This window comes from Echeneis naucrates, chromosome 4 (assembly GCF_900963305.1).
Source record: "Echeneis naucrates chromosome 4, fEcheNa1.1, whole genome shotgun sequence".
Classification (NCBI taxonomy): Eukaryota; Metazoa; Chordata; class Actinopteri; order Carangiformes; family Echeneidae; genus Echeneis; species Echeneis naucrates.
In genome coordinates, this window is record NC_042514.1 from 17,478,632 (window position 1) to 17,501,425 (window position 22,794).

Below are 22,794 nucleotides of genomic sequence, written 5' to 3' on the forward strand. Positions count from 1 at the left end.
ATGTTCTTCCTTCTATCGTTTTTATCCTGCTCAGCTTTTCCATTAACTAAACATAATGGACTTGCAGTTCACCAGAAATGGCAACCAAATGAGTGATATTGTTCATAAGCAACCGTTTAAGTTAGTGAAATCAACTAATGTGAATGTGTGAGTAAGTCCCTCAGGAGGCAGCAGTACTCCATTATGGTAGCTTTAATGGTTGGAATTAAAAGATAATTCAATATCACTGCTTGCAGATTTAAAGGTGTGCAGTAACTGAGGTTGATGATAGCAGCAAGAAGTTCAGCAGTTGTAATAGTAACAGGCGTTAATCCTTCATTTGATGTTAGTCATTGTTGTAGTGATGATGCAGCGAGTAGGGATATTAGGTGAAGTCATTGCAGGGTCACTGCATGGTGATGTTTGTTGCAGTGATGCACTGCAGCTCCATGCTCACCCCTCTGACCTTGCTTCCCTGTCTCTGACAGGTGAAGCCTCTCATATGGATTGAGAGCGTGATTGAAAAGTTCTCTCACAGCCGTGTGGAGATCAAGGTGAAGGTAATGATGAGCGACACACAAACATAAGCACACACATACAGCACACTGTACTAGGTCCTTATTCACTCACCTTGTCCCTCTGCTGAAACGTATTTAGTATTTATGACACATGCATCTCAGGCGGATTACAGTTTCATGCAGCGATGGCCACATGCACACTCAAAATAACAAGTTGGAGTTTGCGTAGTTACAACCTCTTTGATAGGAAACAAGAAGCATATGCAGTTCCTTGTTGTAAAGGTCTCGGGTGACGTTTGACCTTTGTCCACTGTCACTTTCTGCAGGCTCGGAGTCAGTTCAAGAGTCGCTCCACTGCCAACAATGTGGCCATTATGGTGCCGGTGCCCAGTGATGCTGACTCACCCAAGTTCAAGACCAGCACGGGCAGCGCTAAGTGGGTTCCCGAGAAGAACGCGGTGCAGTGGAACATCAAGTCTTTCCCAGTTAGTAAGCCTGCAACACATTTAATACAGTTTGATGCCGTAGGACAATGCAGCTCAGTCTTGTTCCATAACTACCAGGCTTTAAAATCAGAACAAGAACATGATAAATCACAACTGAATAAGCCCGTGTTGACAGATAAGTTGTGTTTATTAGGCAACAGCACCTAATCACCCCCCACCACCTCTCTCTCCCACACACGCACATATTATTTTAATGTTCCTTTCAGACTTTCAATGCCATGCTCTGCTATCTCCTAAAATAAAAGTTACTCATAAGAAAATGTCATTACTTTTTTAAAAACTCACAATCCATTAATTCATTTAAGTTCCTTTATCTGTCAAGTTGCGATATTTCCACTGTAATTCATTACATCTTTAGCCTGTCAATGAAGGTTAAGAGCTGCCATTGCAGGTGGCACACTGTTATTCACCTTGATTCTCCAGAACACGTTTTCCGTCAATGTCAACCATTGAATTATGTAAAATTGGATATTGTCATCGGTAAAATCATATTGCTTGTAATGTTTGTGAGCGTGTTGAGGAAACAAACTTAAAGCAGCGATTTGTTGTGATAAGAGAGTGATAAACACGCCTATCTGTAGTCCATCAGAGCAATGTCCAATTCTCCTACAAACAGGGAGGGTATGAAATATATGCGTCTTTTACAGTCTTCCCTGCAAATAGGTACCAAATGGAAAAAGATAATCCATCTTTTCATCAGTAGATAAGCTATAATAAAGTTTATCAACCACAGCTGTATAAAAGCAGGTTAAAAGATATTTCAGCAGTAACTAAGCTAATGATTGTGTTTGAATGGAAATGTCGCATTCCTTTGTTATGTTGTGGTTGTTTTACTGTAACAGACAGGGCCTTGAATTAACACAATATTTTCCCATTACAACATTACAACAGTTGAGGTAATTTCTGTAAAACAATGATGTCAGTTGGTCGGTTGTTTGCTTTTATTACCAGGTCATCCACAAACCCACACTCATACAGTTATAATAAAACAGATAAGCTGCGCCTTCTTTTTACATAAAAAATTAATCTTGGCTGATTGTTGCTCACGCACAGAAATGCTGGCTTGAAACCAAACTGTCAAAGGCTCTAAAGTAAAAATGGCAACTTACTTCCAACAAGCAAAAATGACAAACTTACAAACTCAATGCTCAGATGATGTGTTGCACAATTGCTGGTAGGAAGAATAATTAACTTGTTTTATTATACTCGTTGTGATTATGCACATTGATCAGACTTGGTCATAAAAGAATTAATAAAACAAATAAGAAAAATCTTTTTTGAAATGCTTGAACAGAAACAGTAGCTCTTTTCTGTGTGTGTGTGTGTGTGTGTGTGTGTGTGATTATAGGGCGGTAAGGAGTACATCATGCGGGCACACTTTGGGCTACCCAGCGTGGAGAATGATGAATTGGAGGCAAAGAGACCAATCACTGTTAACTTTGAGATACCCTATTTCACTGTGTCGGGAATTCAGGTTGGGATAAGCACTCTATTGTTTTCCTGATAAAATCCTACTTCCTTGTGTAACCACAGTTTGAACAATGTGCCTTGTTTCGACTCATCTCAGTGTAAATCTTACAGGGAAGCAGAACTGAGGTGAAATGCTGATGAATAATATATACTATGCAACACTTGGGTTCCTTTCATCACTGTTCTGTGAAACCATGCATCTCCAAAATGAAACTTTCTTGGTTTCCAACACTGTTAGATTAACTTCCTTCTTTTAAATGGTTTATGTGAAAGTTTTCTGTCCAACTATACAGGCTTTCTTGCTGAAAGTATCTTAAACCATTGTCTTTATAATACACCCCTGAGCAGCACTCTGTCTGGAAAGCAGATTTGACGCTACATTGAGTCACTATTGGAAAATGTCAAGATGGACTAGGGTTGGCTAGTTAGAATGCTAATTTCAGTAGAAGAAGAGATGTAACAGAGACAAGAGGTAATATTGCCGTTTTCCCGTGCTGGAGACAGCAAGTAAAGAAATGAACTTTGATGCTGAGCTCCTAGTTTCCTCTAGACTGGTGAGTAAAAAGCTGCTAATACAAACATTTGTGGAGCAAAAGCATATATTTTTAATGCTTTATTTAACTTTAAAGAAGTAGAATAAGAACAATTAATCTATCGCTTTGGGAGAACTGTTTCTTTACAGGACAACAGTGATTGATGATAAGGGAGCTGTGGGGTCACAGTGAAGCACATGCAGTAGATGCAGTACAGCTGATGGCTTTGGGGGTGAAATAACAGCTTTACCCTGTCTCCATTCCTCAGGTGCGTTACCTAAAGATCATAGAGAAGAGCGGTTACCAGGCATTACCATGGGTGCGCTATATCACACAAAGTGGAGGTGAGAAAATAACCCATTGAATGACTTGGTGATGTTAGTTTGGGATTACATTTTGATCAAAATGTTTAGATCTTATGACTTTGCTCTCACTGTAACACTACTGATACCTCTGATACCTCTTTTCTCTACACTTTAAATCTGTAAAAAACTTTAACTAGTATGCGGAACTCTCTGCGATTTTTTTTTTTTTTATTGTTTTTTTCCGTGCAAGATGTGGTCAGGCAGTCTTCTATGACTCGTATGTCATACGAGTGTATTTATGTTTATATTCTTATTTATATTTATTGTGTGTAGCACAATTAAAAGAAAGAAATAAGAAATAAAAAGAAATAATAAAATAACCGGTTTTGCATTGAAGTTGTCCCTTGCTCACAATGTGTTTTTTATTTTTTTGTTTGTTGTTGTTTTTTTTTTTTTTTTGTTTTTTTAATTATTCTAATTCTTGTTTAAGCACAAGACAGTTTCCAGTCTAAACTCACCAGCCACTTGGAGGTTAGCCTGAGGTTCAATGTGATGCCCTCCTGGTGAGAGCAGTGTCAGAATCAGTCTTCCTTCATCACTATTCAGTGTGCAGCCCAGGAATGAACCCAGCTGTGCGGCATCCATCATATCCATTACCTGGCTCTATCACCATGAACCATGAACTCCAGGGCTTAGAGCGACACCACATAAGATGTGAGGGATAAAAGGGCTGCCAGTTCATGGCGCAGAATTCTTTGTTCAGGCCGGTGGAAAACGTTTGTTGTCCAAATTTGAACAGGGTTCTCACAGTTTGGAGCAGCGTTCAGAATACTTTAAAGTCTGGGTGGTCCAGTTTATTTGGCAAAGGTAAAGGTTTCTTTATATTAAATTTTTGCCTCAGGAACTCATCTATTTGCATCACATTTGTCAACTCAAGGGTGAAGAACAGGATGAGGACTTTCACCTTGAAAGAAAGTCTAAAAAGCAAGACCCCCCCTCCCAAAAACAAAAAAAAAAACATGCTTGATGGTTGGACAGACTTTTGCACATTGCCATATTAAAGCTCCAGTATATTGATGGGTCTGCAGCAAAATCCTTCTTCCCAGCTCACTGGGAAAATGGAAAGGATATGGAGATGAAGCCCAATGCTTCCACTGAACCACGGCCAGAAAGTTTCATATCTCCCATATACCTGGCTGGAAATGAACCTTACTCTGTTTCATGAATAATATCCTCTGCCTGGCTCTGTCAGGTGTGAGTCAGGTGCTGTGGAGATTGAATAATGCCACAGAGTGCCAGGTGGCTCCCGGGGTGGCACTCAGTGAATGCCAAGGTTACTGTCACCATGTAGAATGAGCAAGGAAATGATGGAGGGAGAGGAAGGAGAAGGACAAAAAAATGACTAAGAGCAAGAGAACAAAGTGATGAAGTTAGGCGGACCGGAGAGGAGGCTATCACCTTTCTCTCATTGTTACGATCAGCAGTACAGGGAGGGAGGAGGAGAGAGACGACAGCCATGATCGCATTTCGCTCAGCACTACACACAGACACACTCACTCTGATTGAACAATGCCCTGATACTGTAGACGGCCATGCTGACTTATTAATGAGGGATGAACAGACAATCAGCTGTACTGTACTGTGCGGCAGCAAGTGACGGCTTCACTGTCAGTGTCAGAGAGTGTCACTGTTCAGAACATGATCAGGCAGCATCGCACTCCAGCTGATATGCTGACATTAGCAGATGTCCGTACTGAATTGAATAAGCAGAACTCTGATGCTGAGTCATCAGTGTTTTTGTCGTAATACTGATCTAACTTGCAACTTTGCATTTGGATTTGGTTATATTTTCTTAATTGGAATCGATTTTAAGGTCTGTGTCCAAAACACTGCATCCTTATGTTTGTTTAACATTCAAAATCTCAAACACCATAGATGCTAATCTGCTGCAGCAGCCTGCACTCCTGTGGGAGGGCTTTTGACAAGACTTCAGCATCTGTGGCCACTAAAGCACAAGAAAGTGACTGTCATTTAGCACATCTGTCATCGGTGTTTCTGAAAAATAATTACCTATTCCTGGGGTTTAGTGCTCATATGCAAAGCCAAAGTGGCATCCACTACAGCAGCTATTAGAAAGAAACGCTCCCAACATGTTGGCTCGCATATGGGCTCCTCCTCTGACGAGACGTGATGTTTTGCTAAAAATCTGGCTAACCAAACAAACGCCAGCAAAAACAAAACAACCTTATCTCAACATTTGGCGCAAACAGCTGTTGAAAGACTTCAATCTGAAACTACACTTTTAGTCATTTGTGTTTTTCCAAATTGTGCCATTGCCAGTAAAGGACTCCTGTGCGTTGGCATTTGTCATGTTGACACAGGCAACATGTAATTGTCTAAAATACTGCTTTCATGTTCAAATCCCATTATATCCCTTTAATGTTCATGTTTGGGTACACAATGTGCGGCTTTATAGCATCAGGTGGTATTAAACAACTTTGGATGATGGATAGGCATTTTAATTATTTAATGCATCTTTTTTGACACTAATAAAAGCTCACATTCTTTTGTAAAGACTCTTAAGTCTAAATTATTGTATTAAATATTGGAAATATGATTTAGTTGAGTGGTGCTACAGCAAGTATTAGTGCAAATCTTGTTTGGGCACTTAATAGGGCTTATATTGGCAGTGATGCGATGTAGAGGGGTGATGAGTGGAAGAAAGCTGTGTGTTAATGCTCTGCTGTTACATTTCTTGGCAGATTACCAGCTCCGGACAAACTAAAGGGCACAGAGGCTGCTAGACAAATGGATATTTTTCTCTCTCTGTCCGTCTCCTCTCCTTCCCTCACCTCTCCTCTCCTCTCCCTCTTTCTGGCACCTTGTCTACAATGGACAACAGAGGACAAGCGCAGCAGGACACAAGACGTTTTCCTCCTCTCTGTGAGGAAGTGAGACATCCTCCCTTCATCTCAAGTCTAACTCAGCTCAGACAGGATGGGCTGGAGCAGCACCTCTGACCTGTGATTCTGTTTTTTTTTAATGGTTCCTCAGGACTCAAATGAAACATTCTACTATGTGAATAATGAACTGATAAATTTGTGAACCTGTTTGGTTCTGGCAAGCCCCAAATTCCTCACTTATGATGTGATACCCCCTCAAAGTTAATTTAAAGAAGAATTTAGGTAGCAAAAAAAAATGTATTGAATTTTCCTCAAAACTCCATAGCAAGGATTGAAGAAAACATTTTTTTTAAATTCTCAAAGACTCATGATGATAATGGTCAAAAGTGTTCCAATCTTCTACATCCAACTTTTTTTCTTTTTGCTTTAACCATCTTCAACCACTTATTTGTTCATTCTCGTCCTTCTCATAGGTGTATATCAGCACCACTACAGTATACATTCATTGCCAATGACACATCTCCTTTAGCAATGAACATAATCCCCAGTTCACTGCAATGAACACCAGCAACCAGATCAATGACTAATAAGACACAATATTGTCGGAGGCATTGGCAGTGTAACATAATATTCCCGACACACTCCCATGGGGGCTGTAACCTTGTCTTTGTGTTCAGAATCAGCATCAGGCAGACTGAAGGAATGAGCTCAGTGCAGACATGCAGGTGATTTTGTCATGTTATCTTTTTTTTTCTCTACTAGTTAGTTTCCAGTGGAAAATGTTTTAAAGAGTAGGAAAATTGGGCTCAGGAAGGGGAATGAGCCATAGGTACAATAACCTGGGATTTCTTTTCTTTGCATAAATCTCAGAATATGTACTTTTTTTTTGTTGTTGTTGTTGACATGTCGACCTCTGCAGGCCTCTGTTCTTTTTCAAAGCAGTTTGTGGCATAATTTAGTCCCTCTGTTGTGCATGCATTGCACCACATCGCTTCACCTCCACTGCCAAAAGAGAAGAGAGTCCTAAGTCATTTTATTGCGTTGCTGCTGTTTAAGAACAAAAAAAAACATCCATTACAATCAGCTAATTTTCCTGCGTGGGACCCAAATGAGAATTTTTAATATGTGTAATCATATGTTGTCATTTGTGTCATTAATTTATCAAGTTTGTCCAATGGAAGCAAAGGGATATATTTGGAAATAAAGAATCTTTTTTTACTGTGCTTTGAAAAAATGTTTTTTGTGGGGATAAAAAAACGTGACAGGAATTTGCTGTATTTGGTTTTCCTAGAAAGACAGCTTCACCAAATCTGAATGGATGAATAATACTAATAATGCCTTGTAATATAGAAGATTAATGATTTGTAATAATAACCAGATTCCGAACCAATATCCTGTGCCAAACGTCAAAAATAATAAATGCTAAAGCAAATAAAATGCATTATTCCGCGTTCCATGAAATGCTGTAAACCTCTTTTGAAGCATTGGAGTGCCAGACCTTTAAAGAAAAAACATTTTTGCGGAAACATTTGAGAGTTCAGCATCTTTAAAAACCACAAATGTATTCACCGATTACTGCCATGTTAAGGGAATAACATCTTTTATCACATATTATTATTATTTATATTTGACAGCAAGTGGAAAATTTTGTTTTCAAAATTGAGAGCCTTGCTGACTCCTGCCTACAATGGGCCCGCAATGAGCACATGAGAATCAGAACTGAACCACAGAGCAATGTCCAATAAATCCCATTTCCTCTCAGTGGGAACATTGTGGTGCTTTGGGTAATGTTCTGGGTCCTGGGAAAGTTTGGGTGATGCTATTTGTGTGGCTCTTGCTTTGACATACCACCTACCTAAACACTGCTGCAGACAAAGTCCACCCCTTCATGGAAATATGTCACGCTCAATGTCACGCTGCAAATAAAAAAAAAAAAAGGTCCAGGAAAGGTTTAAGGAATTCAAAAGTGAGCAGAAAGTGTTTACTCTTCCTTTCAATTCCCCAAATCTCAATCCAACCAAACATCTTTGGGATGTGCTGGACAAACAAGTCCAAACCAGGCCTCTTACAACTTAAGAGTTCTAGACTCCATCTACAGCAGTTGAGTGACCAAACTAAAACTTTGACCTTGCAGTACGCAAGAAATACTAGAAGCCATCACAAATATATTGCAGCATGGGAAGGAAAATAGATTTTCTGACTGATTTTCTTTTTACCTTACATATGGACTTACAGTTAGCTACGGCCGAACATGTTTTGTCTGGTTCATGTTCTTTGTTTGCACATTTTTCCGCTATCTTGGCCTGTCAGCAACGCTCTGTATCCTCCCCTCCCACACAGATGTCTCTCCCTTGTATCAGAACTGCCTCCCTCTTCGCTCTGCTCACTTCTTCTTTGTGTCATGCATGGATACACAACCTGCTATTGCCACAGTACACTTCAGGTCAGACGACAGATACGTGTAAGTAGGCATTACCAGATTTCTGAATGTGTTGAAAAAAAAGTACGAGCCTTCCTTTTTTCCTATTTGTGTGTGTGTGTGTGTGTGTTAGAGAGCGTGGTGCTAGTGTATGCCAGCCCCTACAGTTTGCTTCCTTGTGCATTGTGCCTTCAGTTTGCTGTCCGTCATCACACCAACAATGGTTAACTGTGTGACCTCTTTTGTCTCAAGGCAATAGGCTGTGCGTATGTGCAGACAGATAAAGCGGCGTGACTGACACACACACACAGAAATGAGACACAATGCAGACCTTTTCTGAGGTTTTTCTGTAAGGCAATGTGAGGAATTACTCTCAAAGGCTTTGGATAAATTTCCCAAACGGGACTGACCTTCACCTGCCACACTTTCTTTTTCTTTTCTTTTTTTTTCCTTTGCATCCTAATAGGGTTGATTATTTTTTTAACATTTCAAAATGAAAACAAATAAGACAATAATAACAATGCAGTGCTGTAAATTTATCTAATTCAGTGAAAGATAATTAACCACATTGACAACCCAGTTCAAACATTTGCAAGTGCGTTGAAATTCTATGACAGGCCATGTTGATGGTAAGGATTTAATTTCAAATGGTAATGTGTTGTGGTCTGCGGCAAAAATACATCCAGTAAATCAGAAGTGCTACGACTACAACCGTCACCTCCAACTACTGCCCCACGCTGAAAATAATGTTGTGTTTCCAGAAGTTTTCTTTAACATAATCCTTTAATAAAGTAGCAGCTGTGCACCTATTGTCCTTTCTCTTTACAGTTTCAGGGATCGAAATATATTTTTAATTACGCTCCCAGAAAAAAAAAAACTAACAACAAAACAAAAAACCCTCCAGAAGTCAGGAAAGATAGCTTGCTAATATCATGCATCATCTTTAAAACTGCATTACATGACCTTTACCAGGTAGGTGGCAAAAAAAAAAAAAAAAAGCTAATGATGACAGCAGTGTCCCATTATCACTGTCTTGTTGTTTTGTTTTGGCTCTTTGTCAGCACACATGCCACTTTATTCATAAAGACGGGGTTCACATCATCTTGTTAATTGTACGTCCTTTTCTGGCTGCATCAAATACAAGGAATTCTGTGCAACTCCATCACATTAGCGCGCCGCAAGATGTTTCCATAGAATGTAATCATGCTGGCTTCGCTTGACGTTGAACTACTATTGTTACAAATCTGAAGTCATGAAATTATAGACTCTGAACTGGCACACAACACATGACATGTCCATGCTCTCGGGGAGCAAGCTGCTTGCCTACTTGCACATTCAGCCAGCACGGGGCAACACAGGCATTTAGGAATTAGATTTTCCGCTTATTTGACAACGGTATAAGTCAAGTATTCACGCCCTTATTTTTGGTTATGCCAACTCCTGAGGAAAGTATTTTAGCTGGCAAGATGTTTAAATAGGTTCATCAGCTGCTCTGTAACTTCTGTAATTGCTGGGTATCGGATAGACAGTTGATAAAAACAATAAGGCTATAAGAATCTTTTAGTCTTGAAAAATTAATTGAAATGCAACAAAACTGAAGATTTGCAGTGTGTGTTATTATGTGTCATTATACACAGTCAAGTGATTCAATGTCAATGTAAAAAAAAATAAAATAATAAAAAATAAAATTGCAGGTTAAAGAAAACCAAGAATCACAGTCAAGACAATGCTGTGTTGACGCACAATTTCACAAATCCATACATCCTAAAGTGCTGTCAAAATTCCCCAACAATCATGTTGTCATGTGTACATTAAGCCAAATATTACAATAAGGATTTGACACAAACACCACAATCCTAGCCAAAGTTGCCAGTTGAACATGGACAGATCAAAGTTGGGAAATTATTTTAAATGATTTTAAAAGGATGACTTTTTCATATGTATATGTTGCCCCATCTATTCCCATCCAGCTGGTGCTCAAGTCTGTGACAGCACTTAGTGTTCAGAAGTGCGGTCAAAGGCCACTTTGACGGGATACATGTTTATCACAGATATATTAAACACATCACTTTGTAAAACGCCCCTTTAACCGCGACCTTGTGTCACCTTTGAGAAGGTTTGCAGAAACTCCATCCTGCTGAACATATCTGATAACAACAACATCAAAAGATTTCACCCCACTTTCCCTTTCTGGGTTAGGGTCTTTGTCAGCTATAATATGTGCTTTTAATTTGAAGGAATTTTCCTCAGTACCAATAAAATCAACTTTTTTTATTGTTGTTTTGCATGCTCCTGTGCCAGTGACCTGCAGCCTGGCACTGCCTCTATTCACTGCCACCAATCATTTGACATTTCATCTCACGTAAACGGTGCTTTAAAGTTTGTAAAAAAAAAAAAAAAATGCTGATTTATCTTTCATGTGTAAAATACACACCACTGTCCTCTGTGCTGAAACACTTTCAGCTGCACTTCAGTACCAAATATATCTATCCTCCAATCAATCTGTCTTCATCCATTTGTGATTGAAATTTGACTGCTCATTGACAAAATCATCACCAAGCAGATAATACACACTCAACTCATTTTACATTCAACTCTTACACATTCTGATCAGATGGTGGCAAAGCTGGAGACCGTAAGGAGTCAATCATGTCTGAATCATGTGTCTTAAATAATGGGGAAATTTAGCAAATTTAGCTGTAGCTGAATATTTTTGACATAAAGAGCACAGGGCCAAAATATGCAGTCTGGTTATATCTCAGATGAGGTTAGCCAGACTGGAGGTCGTCTCTCTGCGAGCCTGGCGGTCCATGTGTCCAGAAACGGTGAAGATATTCAAAACCCGGTCAACCAGCCTTCGTCCGTGCCTCGTCCTCTCAAGCAGGATCACGACCACAGAGTATATCCCAACACCCACAACTGCAGCCCCCCCTCCAGCCAGCAAAACCACTCCAGAGATGTACATGTCATTCAGGGCTTGGCCTGGCTTTGGCATGTGGTTCGCCAGCGCCAGACGTAGTAGAACCCCTCCACAAATCAGAAGTGACAGCCCGGTTATCAAAACCACAAGGAGGTCGGACAAACCGCCACTTTTTAGCATGTCAATCCGCCGCCGGCTTCGAACACAGTTCATGTCCTGCACAGCTGAGCTGAGAAGTTGTTTCAGGAGGACTCCCAGGGCGAGGAGGCAGAGGGCCGTGCCGGTGCCCAGGCGCCATTCGCTTGAGACGCTAGTGGTGGTGGAGAGAAGTCCAACTCCTCCCAGGCCGCAGCCCAGGATCAGGAGAACAGCCACGCAGTAGCAGAGCAGAGACTTCCCAGGATCTCTGAACCACCACAGCTCCACCTGCTCCTCCAGGATGCTGTGCTGAATTTGAGCGGGGTCTGCTGGTCCATTTAGGCCCAGTTCAGGGCCTCTGGGGTCCCTCAGGGGGGGAAAGTTATCCAGTTCTGGCATCCTAATGCCACTCCCAGCCTGCTGAAGAGGGACGCCACCACCACGATGTTCAGGTCAGAATATTTTAGTCCTTACACCCACCAGTTTTATGGCAACTGTTCCTTTTATGAAAATCTCAAATGTGGAAATCTTGATGGCAAATCTGAATGTAATGCACCAAATGTTCTAAAACATCCAGCTGAACTCAGCCCATTTCAGTTTTATCTGCTCTGTATACCAAGGTTCCACAGCACTTCACAAGTCACTTCAGGGCACTGGCTCCTTTGAGAATGAAAGTGCTTATCACTCAAGCTGACTGAATACAGACAGGAATCTAAATTGTCTGTACTCCATCAGCATCAGAAGAAAGGGATCCGAACACCTACACACATTTCCACTTTGGTTTCACAGAGTGTCAGCAGTCACCTGGAAGAGAGAATAGATGAAATTGTAACAGTTTGTATAGTATGATTTGTGTGATTCCAACATTTGCGCCTATTCAGGGGTGAAGGTTTGTTTGCTGTGTGAGTCTGGCGGTTCATAGGAGGTATGCCTGAGCAGATCAGTGAACACATATCAGTATGTCCCAGATCGTCACAACACGGTGCCCATGTGACTTTTTGAAATACTCTTGAAAAATTACGAGTGGCGCATTTTTGGCTCTGAATGAGTGGCGCAGCATGAAATTGTGCAATTTGCAAACTTTTTAGGCAACTACGGTATTTATGTTGTTTACAGTCTTTCAGTCAGTGGATTCAGCTACATAAAAACAAAATGAAACCTGCAATAGTCGAAGAAGAGAGTGAGCTGTTGGCAGACCAGTTTAGATTTTGTTTGTTAACCGGACAATAAATGGTAGCACACAGCCCGATGCAAGCCTTCAATCTAAAATGTTTCTTAACCCAGCACAACGCTACACAGCATGTTGCATGTATGCAGCATGTTTAACCATCCATGTCATTTCTTTCAGGCTAAAATCATTTACATAAAGTTTAGACACAGGCTGATCGAAGTTCAGTGCCAAGGCTTGGTAGTACAAGGAAGCAAGCGAGCCGTAATGACGCAGAAGATCAACCAGTTTGTCCACCATGATGTGAAGCAACACTGATCAGCTTGGTGTGGTGACAACAACAACAACAAAAAACTAACTAAAATCAATCAAATCAAATCAAAGATGCGTGTGAAGAAGCCAGAATTCTTTTCTTTTTCGCTACGTAAAAAACATAGCGTGTTGACACTGGCAACCTTTTCCATCTCTCATTACCACTATGCTAATGAGTTGCCACTACAGAGGCGGCTGGATAAAACAAGCATCAGCTGCCAATGGAATAAACAACGCCCAGCCACGCTAACACACACATGCACAGGCACACACTCACACGCACAATCAAAGTAATGCACAAACGCTCTCCCTATTTCCCTGAAAAACACAGAGTCACAGCAGCTCACTAGACGAGCCCCCACCACCACGGGCTGGGTACATTGTCTACACTGTTGTATGATTTATCAGACATCAGGTAAAGGCTGATTATATCTTATTTTGTTTACTTACGCCTTAATTTTACTTAATATTGAATCTGTCTAACGGAGCCTGTCGTCACAATTGTGTAAACAGACAAACAAACACACACTCGCAAACAAACAAACACCCTCAAGATTACAGCCGGTGACAGCTTGTCTTTAAAAACCTGTCAAAGTCAGCAGTGCGTGCAACAAGCCCAACGCCGAAAACAAGATGACAGGAGTTACAGCTTGTCCTCACTGGCCGTGGATTTTGCTCACACAAACGGTGCTCTGCAAAATAAAAAAATGATGATAATAATAAAAAAAAAAAAAAAAAAGAAGTCAGCCTGAGCATGTATAACATGATCTCGTATTCAGTCCAGAAACTCTGTGGCACCTCTAGAAGCCATTTCAACACCAGTGACAGAAATGTTTACATCTGACAATCTTTTCCTATTCCTGTTTATAAAAGGCTACATGCTAAATATAAGATAACTTTTTATATTAGCGACGGACAGACTCTGCCTAGCACGGTGACACAGAGAGATATGAGGTGCACCCACATGGTGTGAAATGAAGGGTGAGGTAATTACAGCAGAGGAGGAGAGGTGTTTATTGGCAACATGCTGTTCTGGAAGCTTTTCACAGCCTATGTTTTATTGATGATTGTGTACGTGTGAGAAAGGGAGCAGGAGAGACTGCTTTTTGAGCGTAAACAGTTGTAAATGAGTAATAAAAGGTGAAGACAAACATGTCAGAAGGTCGTGTTGATTGACTTAATGTACGCATGTGTATGTTTCCTATAGAGAAGGCTGCACGTGTGCATGCGCTTAAGAGCTCAAGTCACTAATTAATCCCAGCGGGTTTGAGCATGGTGTCATTGGCAGGTAGCTGCACAGAAATAGCACAGTAATTGAGGTGTGTATCTGTATGTTTTTGCTTGTCTGAGCTTTAGGCACCAAAAGGCGTTGGAGTGACAAAAACAATATGCGCGACTCTCCACTGACATCCAAACTGCTTTCTTATTATGGTCTGGAAAATATCCCCTTCCTTTGTACAGTACAAGTTGATGAAAGATCACCTCTGTTTCATTAGATGGCTCACACTGAAATCTAGCAGGGAAACAAGCGTGTGATATAGCGAGAGGCGATGGCGTGCAACAGAGATCATAAGATGAAATCGAAGCCGTAATGACTCCAGTATATCTTACTCCATGTTGTGTTTCCCACAGTCTGATCCCCACAGACGGGGCTGCTGGACTGTGTCTGCCTTTCCTCTTTTATCACTTATATGACCTCTAGACTCTATATCAGCAGTGTCATACTGGCCTCATAAATATCTTTACAAAAGCACTGACTCACTCTCCACTGTTCTCCTTTTAAGTAACAGAAAGCACGTATAGAGGTACAAACAATTCGCCCAACTCCACGCAACTCCGTTCCTCCAAGGGCCAAAGGTAATCTGGAATTCAAGTCACTGATGATCACTTTACACTGTGCCATATTTGGGCCGTCTGGCAAAGCTGGTAAAATCTTTGTCATTAAATACAAAACGGTAGTCTCTGATTAAAATTTTGGTTGCATCCATCTTGCAAAGTGTGACGAGCTGCAAATATCACTTGATTGGTGTGGAGTGAAGCTCTAGCAAACATTTCAGTCCTTTACACCAGGGCCCTAAAAAAAAACATCCCTACATTACATCTGACAATGAATCACCACATGCCTCTGCAGAACTCTGCATATTCACAAAATAGATGTTCACAACCCAATTTATGGCCCAATTATGGACCGTTGGACTGGCAATCCAAACTCGACATATTTCACAGGCTGAAGTATCTCACAGAAGCTATAGAAAGCTGAATGAGTGGTCATTATCACCTTTTATACGGAACATATCCTGAGAGCATCTGGAATGGTCTTCTTTTAAGGGACAGGAATAATAAATGTGTCCTGGATGCTCAACTCTACACTGAAAACTGAAGTGAGTGAAGCGTACGGTCCAGACAGTCTCTGTTATGCTAATGCACCGACAATAATGATGATAAATCCCTAAGATAATCATAAACCTCAGACATAGAGCATCATTCTGCCTCCGTTACACTCTTTGTACTTGCCTACCTCTTTGTTTCCAGCCTGCAAGGTCGCCAGAGGAGCTGTGCTTTGGAGTAAAAAACACTATACTGCACTCCAATTACCTGGGAAGCTTTGGGACTCCGGTATTCCCCCTTCAGTTATGTTGGCCCACTGAATTCATTTCACCAGCCATTAGTGTCTCATTTCATTGTTGATATGCGTTTCTCTCAGAATTGGTTGTCTGGCATTGTATTTTAATCAGAATGCCGATTGGCAGAGTGAGATGGAAGAAACGGCAACAACATCGAGTGGCGGCAAAAGTTCGGGAGAGATGTTCAGTCAGAGGAGCGAAGCTGCAGATGTCCCGACACGAGGCGGACGTTTTATCAGTTAGCAGAGGTGCAATGATGGACGCTCCAACTTAGATGAAGGTAGACCTGCACACCCAACATTGCTCTGACTGGAGCCTTGTGCGAAGTTCCTCTTTGCAGTCAGTGAAAAATCTTCTTCAGTTTTATTTGGGTGTGGAAAGCACAATGAACAAAAGTTGCTCGCTTACGGTGAAAAAAGAAATCCCATCCTGCTTATTGATTTGCATGTTAAAACAACATTGTTTTTGGAAGCGATTGCAGTTTTTCGGACTGTAATTCAGGTAGATGATAATGGGCCGAATAGAAAAGGATGTGCAGGGCTGTAGGATGAAACTTTTGTGGTGTTCTGAGACACTTAAGCAACACCTGAGAGTGTGGAGCGGATTTTCCTTACGCATTTTCTCGACCTGTCTTCCTTTGGATATCTGCTCCTTTGAAATGATTTCTATATTTAGTATTTTGTCAATGTTTGCACCTTCTCCTCAGCACACAAGCACAAAACAAGATATCGCTGCCAAATAATTAAAGTGAAAATATGTCAGGCACAATTTAGAAACAAAAGAGAGAGAGAGAGAGAGAGAGAGAGGTCCTTCTGGTCCTGCTTCTCACTTTCCTGCTGTGTGTGTTTTTAACCAAGGAGCTCAGGTCGGGCTGAAGGGGAGTCCGCAGGAGGCTGGGTGATGTGTTGCTGTGGTGACGAAGCAATACTTTCCTCCTCTCTTCTTCCTGTACCCCCGCCCACTGACATTCACTCCCCCCCCCCCCCCCACCCTTTCCTCTAGTCAGGCGTTGATTCTCTGTGCGTCCCTACAGGCAAAGAGTGGGGTCAGGGTTGGCTCCATCTGTCTGTGTGATGGGCATCAGTGCCAAGCACCACAGGGGCTGGAGGGAGAGGAAAGAAGACTTGTGTGGAGTGCGAGGGTAACGGATGTTTCTGAGCTGTCATCCGGGACAGTGAATGGGGCAGAGGCTGAGGATGAAGCTTGGCCTGGGGAGAGGGAAGGGAGGGTGAGAGCGGGATAGGAAAAAGGGGGCCAAGGATGGAGGGAAAGGCTCGGGGGCAGAGATAGTGCTGAGACCTCACTGCTGTTCTTCGGGTTGCAAATGTGGCGAGCACAGAGAAATGATGCTGAATAGGTCTTTACACAGACAAGCTGGATGTGACTTTCTTCTCTACAGCCACAATGGACCCAAAGGCACCCACAGCGAGGAGACAGAGCCCGAGTCAGTGTCACTGTCCTCACTCTGTCAGGGATCACAGGGAAAGCCTAAGACGGAAAGAGGCGAAGACAGACCTTTGCATGATTAGCACAGGCTGCGCTTGTAAACTTGCCCCCATGGCTCGCCTCAAGTGGGGCTTATCTACGGCGCTCCCTTCTGCCACTGAATCTTGGGTAATATCTGTTCAAGAGCAAGTGCTTCACTTCATTTAAATCTCAAACATGCCCCTTCTCAGTGTCGTTACCAATCTGATTTACAAGCACAATGAAAATAAGTCGCATACACACAGCAAAGGAAGGAGAGTAACAGATGGCCACATAAACTGTAATCATTTTATCCTTAACAGCCGCAGCCATTGCCGTTTTACTCACAAGATATGGATTTCTTTTGAGCCACATTAGGCGCATGGCTCCAGAGATGGAAATATTAGTAAGTCAGTGGCTCATTGGTACAACAGAGACAGTAAAAAAAAAAATGGACAAAGACTCTGGGACTGAAAAGCACATTAAACTTGAGCTTTATCTAACGGTCACCAGGGTTAACTCCACGAGCTGCAAAAACAAGTCAGATTGTATTGAATTCTATGGGGAAATGACCCTACTTCTTTTTTTAATTATTCTGTAAATTATAAGTTCATGAACTTAATCGCATGTTTCAAGTCTAGAGCTACACTGCTTGATGACAATTTTTAAAATGGTTCCATTGAGAGTAAAATAGACGATAAATGAGGTTAGCATTGCAGGTAAAATCCACCCCCAGATTTTTTCAGCTCCGCCTTATGTAATTATGCATTCTTCTGGTTTAAAAAAAAAAAAACAAAAACAAACGCACCATAGCCAGATTACAAACTTGAGGGATCAATGGCAAAAATCAGAAGGGGATGTCGCAATGGGTTGCTACTCTATCGGGAAAGAAATAACTTAGTGGTCGGTGACACAGATCTTCCTCTGGCTCCGGGTAAAAGGCTGCTTGAAGCAAAGCCCCTGTGGCATAATGCTTGCAAACACATACATATGCACAGTGTGCTGCACCTGTGTTTACATCGTTTGCTCAGCAAGACTCTGGTGTTATTACCTCCCCTCATTTCCTTCTGCATCCTCTCACCATCATCCCCAGCCATTAAGAATATGTCTGTTCGGCGGCCTTGGCAAAAAATTTTGACTGTTGTTCAACACATACGAACAATAGAAGCCCCGATATAATCAAAACATGATTTACAAAAATGTCTAGAAAACATTTTCACTCTGTTATCTAATACGGTATACGGCATTTCCTTCTATTTAAAATTTTGCTTCCTCCTCTCAGCATGGGCACAGACTGCTGTTGACAAAAATGTAGCCCAGCCCCATCTATCAGTTAAGCACAGACTGTGGACCTTATTTTATTCAACCACGTTTCTACAGCAGGAGCCAACTGGGGCTCTTAAATGCTGGGAACTATTCAAAATGGCCTGAATATCTCTGCTCCTGTCAAATACGATCCAAAGATTTTATTTTATTTTATTTATTTATTCATTTTTATTTCTTTTTGGGAAGTAGGAGGGAGATAACTCAATGACATGCATAATGACTAATCTGTGTGATAACCCCCCTCGCTGGCTGTAGATTAGAAAAGAAAAACCTCTGGGCAGCCAGTTGCTTTCCTCTGTCGTGCACAGCTGCAATATTAAAACACTAATCAAATCACCAATTAACATGCTAGTCCCCTTCTGCTTCAGTCGTGCTGACGATGTGAAAGAGGCTACCCTTCTTTCTTTTCTTTTTTTTTTTTGTCTTGGTTTGTTTTTTTTTTTAACCCTCATTCCTTCCTCTTGTGGGTTCAGAGGTGATATTCAGCATATTCTAATTTGATATTGGCTGTCTTGTGATAATGATTGGAATTAATTAGATGGCTGGCTCGCTGTCTGCCTATCCGTTTTATGGCATTTCCATATTGTACCAGCACCTAATGATTTCGACTGAGAAACGGGTGTTTTGGTTACCGTTAGCTGCCCAGATTGACAGGAATGTTTGCAATCATGTCCCATAGACAATGAAGCCAACTGACAACTTTTTTTTTTTTTTTGTCTACATCATAACCATGATATTTGTGGTTTATGTGACACATCTTGACAAGTATGTATTGGCTTTTCATTGCAGGATGCCCACAGGATGATTTGTAATAATTTTGGTGACCTTTGAGGAAATATGCTTATTCGCTTTCTTGCCAAGACTTGGATGAGATTGATACCTGGCAGCAGCCAGTACAGAGGCTGCAAACAAAGGGAAACAGCTAAGTCCATATGTAAAACAATATAACCACTGCCTGCAAAATTCAACTATGAGTGAAGTGATCATTGATAGACCTGCTAAACTATAGAAAATTAGTATTTCTACAATAAACACATTTGCATGCTAATGTTAGCATTTAGCCACCGCCAGAGTGAGTGACTACGGAGTCTTACAATATAAAAATTGAGCTTATAGTCATGATGGCCTTTCCTCAACGTGAAAAATGTATGTATATGTCACACCATCTCCCACAGCTGTGTATTGAACAGGTTGAATTGGCGGGTGCGTCCCATGCCCAGGTGAGCACATGGTCGTACTAGCTGCCATTGACAACATGCTGCATTCCTCACTCTGTGTATCTGCTGACTGTGAAACAAAACGCCTCTCTGGGATATTTAAGATCCCGCCCTAACTCTTTGCTCCACTCTGTGTCTGGCATCCATGTCACACACCTCGCAGCCACACAGCTCTCCTATTACTCCTCCACTCGTGCACGGTCATCCCAAAACTCGGCGATCACCGATTCACTTTGTTTGTCCCCTCCTGTTCCTTCAGCCGGCTTTTTGTTGACTTCAGGCTCTTTCCTAATGAGGTCTATCACATGTTGTTTTCAGCCTGAGTTGTTTTTAAATGCTAGACTTCTCAGAAGATCTTTAAAGTTGGTTTTGGCTCATTGAGGCTGACATCATCTAGCCTGCTAGGTGCACTGTCATGATTCATCTTTGGTCTTTAGATTATAGCTACAATCAGTATATAAGCAAAGTGGCACAGGGGGCCATGCCTGGACAGTGTATTGATCTGTTCCAATCCCAATAACTTGAATACGGTATCAACAACACTCCCCCGCTATGTGTTTCATGGATTTTACACAATGCAGCAAAACTGGCCCCGTCTACATGACAGTAACTCTATGAATTGATGATCTACAGTGCATGTGAGGCCTGTGCTGTGGCTGTGCACGCCTCATTCTGCAGGTACAAAGGTTGGGGTGTGAGACAATGTCAACATGTTTTCCGTCCCTGTTTCTGATGAAAACTGAGTAGCAATGCATTATTTTCCGAATAAAAGTCAAAGTTGAATACCTTTACTTTCCACTGATTCTGTGGAAAAAGGAGAACCTTTATGCAGATGCCTAATCTTTACAAATACACAATTTTATATTATATTTAAAGTCCCAATTAAGCTCATCAGGATTAGATGTGTTTTGAGGTCAGTGCCTCTGAATCCCAAGCCTGATGTACTACTTCCTCGTGATTTCATATTCAGTTACAGGTAAGACCATAACATAGCCTGCGTTTCGAGAGCAAAACAGATTTAAAATGTCTATTAATGTTTCATGCAGTTTACCCGCACAGCAATTTCATACAACCAACAAAGGCTGCTTTTCATTTCAGAGCTTTGGCGATGCGAAGAGGAATATGATAGGGTTAGACAAAGAAATACTATATGGGTTTCAGCCAGACAGCCAAATTATCTGCTGGCTGCAAACAAATAAATAAATAAATAAAAATGCCTACATACATACATAACACAAAAATGCAAAGAAAAAGAAGAAAAGTTACAATTTACTTTGCCTTTCAAGAGACAATAAATAAAAAAAGGGAAGCGAGACATACGCATGACACATACTAAGCTGGAAGGTATTTGGCAGCACTTAAAAAAGATCCTTTAACAACGAAAGAGAGAAAAGAAGAAGAAGAATTTTTCGATTGCTCAAATGATACAAATTCAATATGAACTCTCTCGGTTATGATGTGGAGCTGCATGACATTACTTTTAACAGTCTAATTCAATATAATCATTATTTTTTTATTTATACATATATTTCTATCTCTTATTATCGTTGACAATGAGAGATAAATTGGCGTATTATGGGCATAATCTAATCTAACTCTTAAAATAGGTGAAGGAATGATGAAGGAAAAAGGGCTTTTGACGAACACATTTCGGAAAAGTTGTGACGGGACAGCTGCTTTCTTCTGTGTCCGGTTCATCCGCCGGGCTTACCTGTGCGCTCAGTCCGGACTCGGTCTGCTCTGCGCCGTCCTCGTCTCCGTCCTCATCCCCGGCCCGGTTTCTCGCCTCCGAAGTCCCACAATCCGGATTTGTGGTGTCGGCTCTGCCTTCACGCCATCATCCTCCGACATGTCAGAGTCCCGTGAGCCGCCGTAAGCCCCTCTAGGTGCTCGGCCGAGCCGCCCTCCCACAGCCTCTCTGCCGCCTCACCGGACGGACTTTCCCCGTTTAATGCAGGTGTGGCCGCGCGCGGCGGCGGCGGCGGCGGCGGCGGGAGGGGGGCCACCGATGGGAGGGGACAGAGAGCCGGTGGATGGACCTCCGCTCCGCCGCGGGTCTCTGGTGGAAGCGCACCACATGACTCCCCATCAAAAAACGGAGCGCTCTAATAAATAAAGGCCACGGGGTGATTGTGAAGGAATGAGCCGGAGGAAACAAACAGGTAAAGGCATGATAGCATGACATGAGCAGTCGTGATTGGTCACCAGCGTGGCTGCAGTTTTGCTTCCTATGTAGACATATCACTGCAATTATGAGTCTGGAGATTGATTCTGGCCTGAAATCCTATTTGAGCTTCCCACTATGCTTGAGCACCTCCCGGTAGATGCAGTCTGAACGGTTTTCTTCAAAGTTTAAATGTTGCCAATCTCAATTTTCAGAGAATCTGCTTGGTCAGCTTTGTCAGTGGCACACAGCTCTTAACATCTGGCCTTTGTGTTCAACATGCAAATTCAGTCTTTGTGTCTCAAACGGAGACTCCTATCTTTCCACAACGCTTGTTTGGTTTTAACATGTTGGGGATCTGTGTTCGTAGTCTGTTTTTTTTTATTATTATTTTGATTGATATTTTAGTCCTCTTCAATCCAAAATTAGATCCAAGTGCTTCATTCACAGTTGGTCACTTGCAGATTGTGCTGCCACAGAATGGCGTGTGCAGGCATACAAGTCTTATTTATAGACCAAAGCTATGAGAACTGATCGGTGGAGTTGTAATGAAACAATACTATGTAAATGTGGGACTGGAACAGGATACAACAACTCTTTATCTTCATATTTGTACACAAGTTGATGCAGCATTCAGTATGCAAACCATAAACCCTTTTGGGAGAAAAAAAAATGGGTTCACGGTTCATTCTTCATCGTGATAAATGGCCTCCCTGTAGCATAACACATTGATCATGGCACCCATAAAGCCTGCTATTGGTTCATTTTATTTGATTCATTTACCTCTTCTGCAGTCTAGAGATAGCCATAACAGGGCTAACTGGGTAT

The 22,794-nt window shown here is 41.7% G+C and overlaps 3 protein-coding genes across 4 annotated transcripts in view; 1 reads left to right on the forward strand and 2 right to left on the reverse strand.

Annotated features, from left to right (window-relative positions):
* The window catches only part of ap1m3 (adaptor related protein complex 1 subunit mu 3), a 28,155-nt gene extending 20,718 nt beyond the window's left edge, over nucleotides 1-7,437 (forward strand). For both annotated transcript variants that reach the window (XM_029501064.1, XM_029501061.1), the window contains exons 8-12: nucleotides 468-539; nucleotides 824-982; nucleotides 2,352-2,477; nucleotides 3,275-3,350; nucleotides 6,074-7,437. In XM_029501064.1, coding sequence (XP_029356924.1) covers nucleotides 468-539; nucleotides 824-982; nucleotides 2,352-2,477; nucleotides 3,275-3,350; nucleotides 6,074-6,096 — 456 coding nt within the window. In that variant the 3' untranslated portion in view covers nucleotides 6,097-7,437. The remainder of the gene's footprint in view (nucleotides 1-467; nucleotides 540-823; nucleotides 983-2,351; nucleotides 2,478-3,274; nucleotides 3,351-6,073) is intronic.
* The window catches only part of tie1 (tyrosine kinase with immunoglobulin-like and EGF-like domains 1), an 84,157-nt gene extending 62,600 nt beyond the window's left edge, over nucleotides 1-21,557 (reverse strand). Inside the window, exon 1 of the mRNA XM_029501059.1 lies at nucleotides 21,514-21,557. The gene's annotated coding sequence lies outside the window, so the exon portion shown is untranslated. The remainder of the gene's footprint in view (nucleotides 1-21,513) is intronic.
* tmem125a (transmembrane protein 125a) lies at nucleotides 11,392-12,293 on the reverse strand. Its single transcript, XM_029501065.1, has one exon. It carries the CDS (start codon nucleotides 12,088-12,090, stop codon nucleotides 11,392-11,394), a length of 699 nt encoding a protein of 232 aa, XP_029356925.1. The 5' UTR covers nucleotides 12,091-12,293.
* Nucleotides 21,558-22,794: the final 1,237 nt, after the last annotated feature.

Coding starts and splice junctions, on each gene's coding strand:
- tmem125a (XM_029501065.1), bottom strand. CDS start 12,090: ATGCCAGAACTGGATAACTTTCCCCCCCTGAGGGACCCCAGAGGCCCT.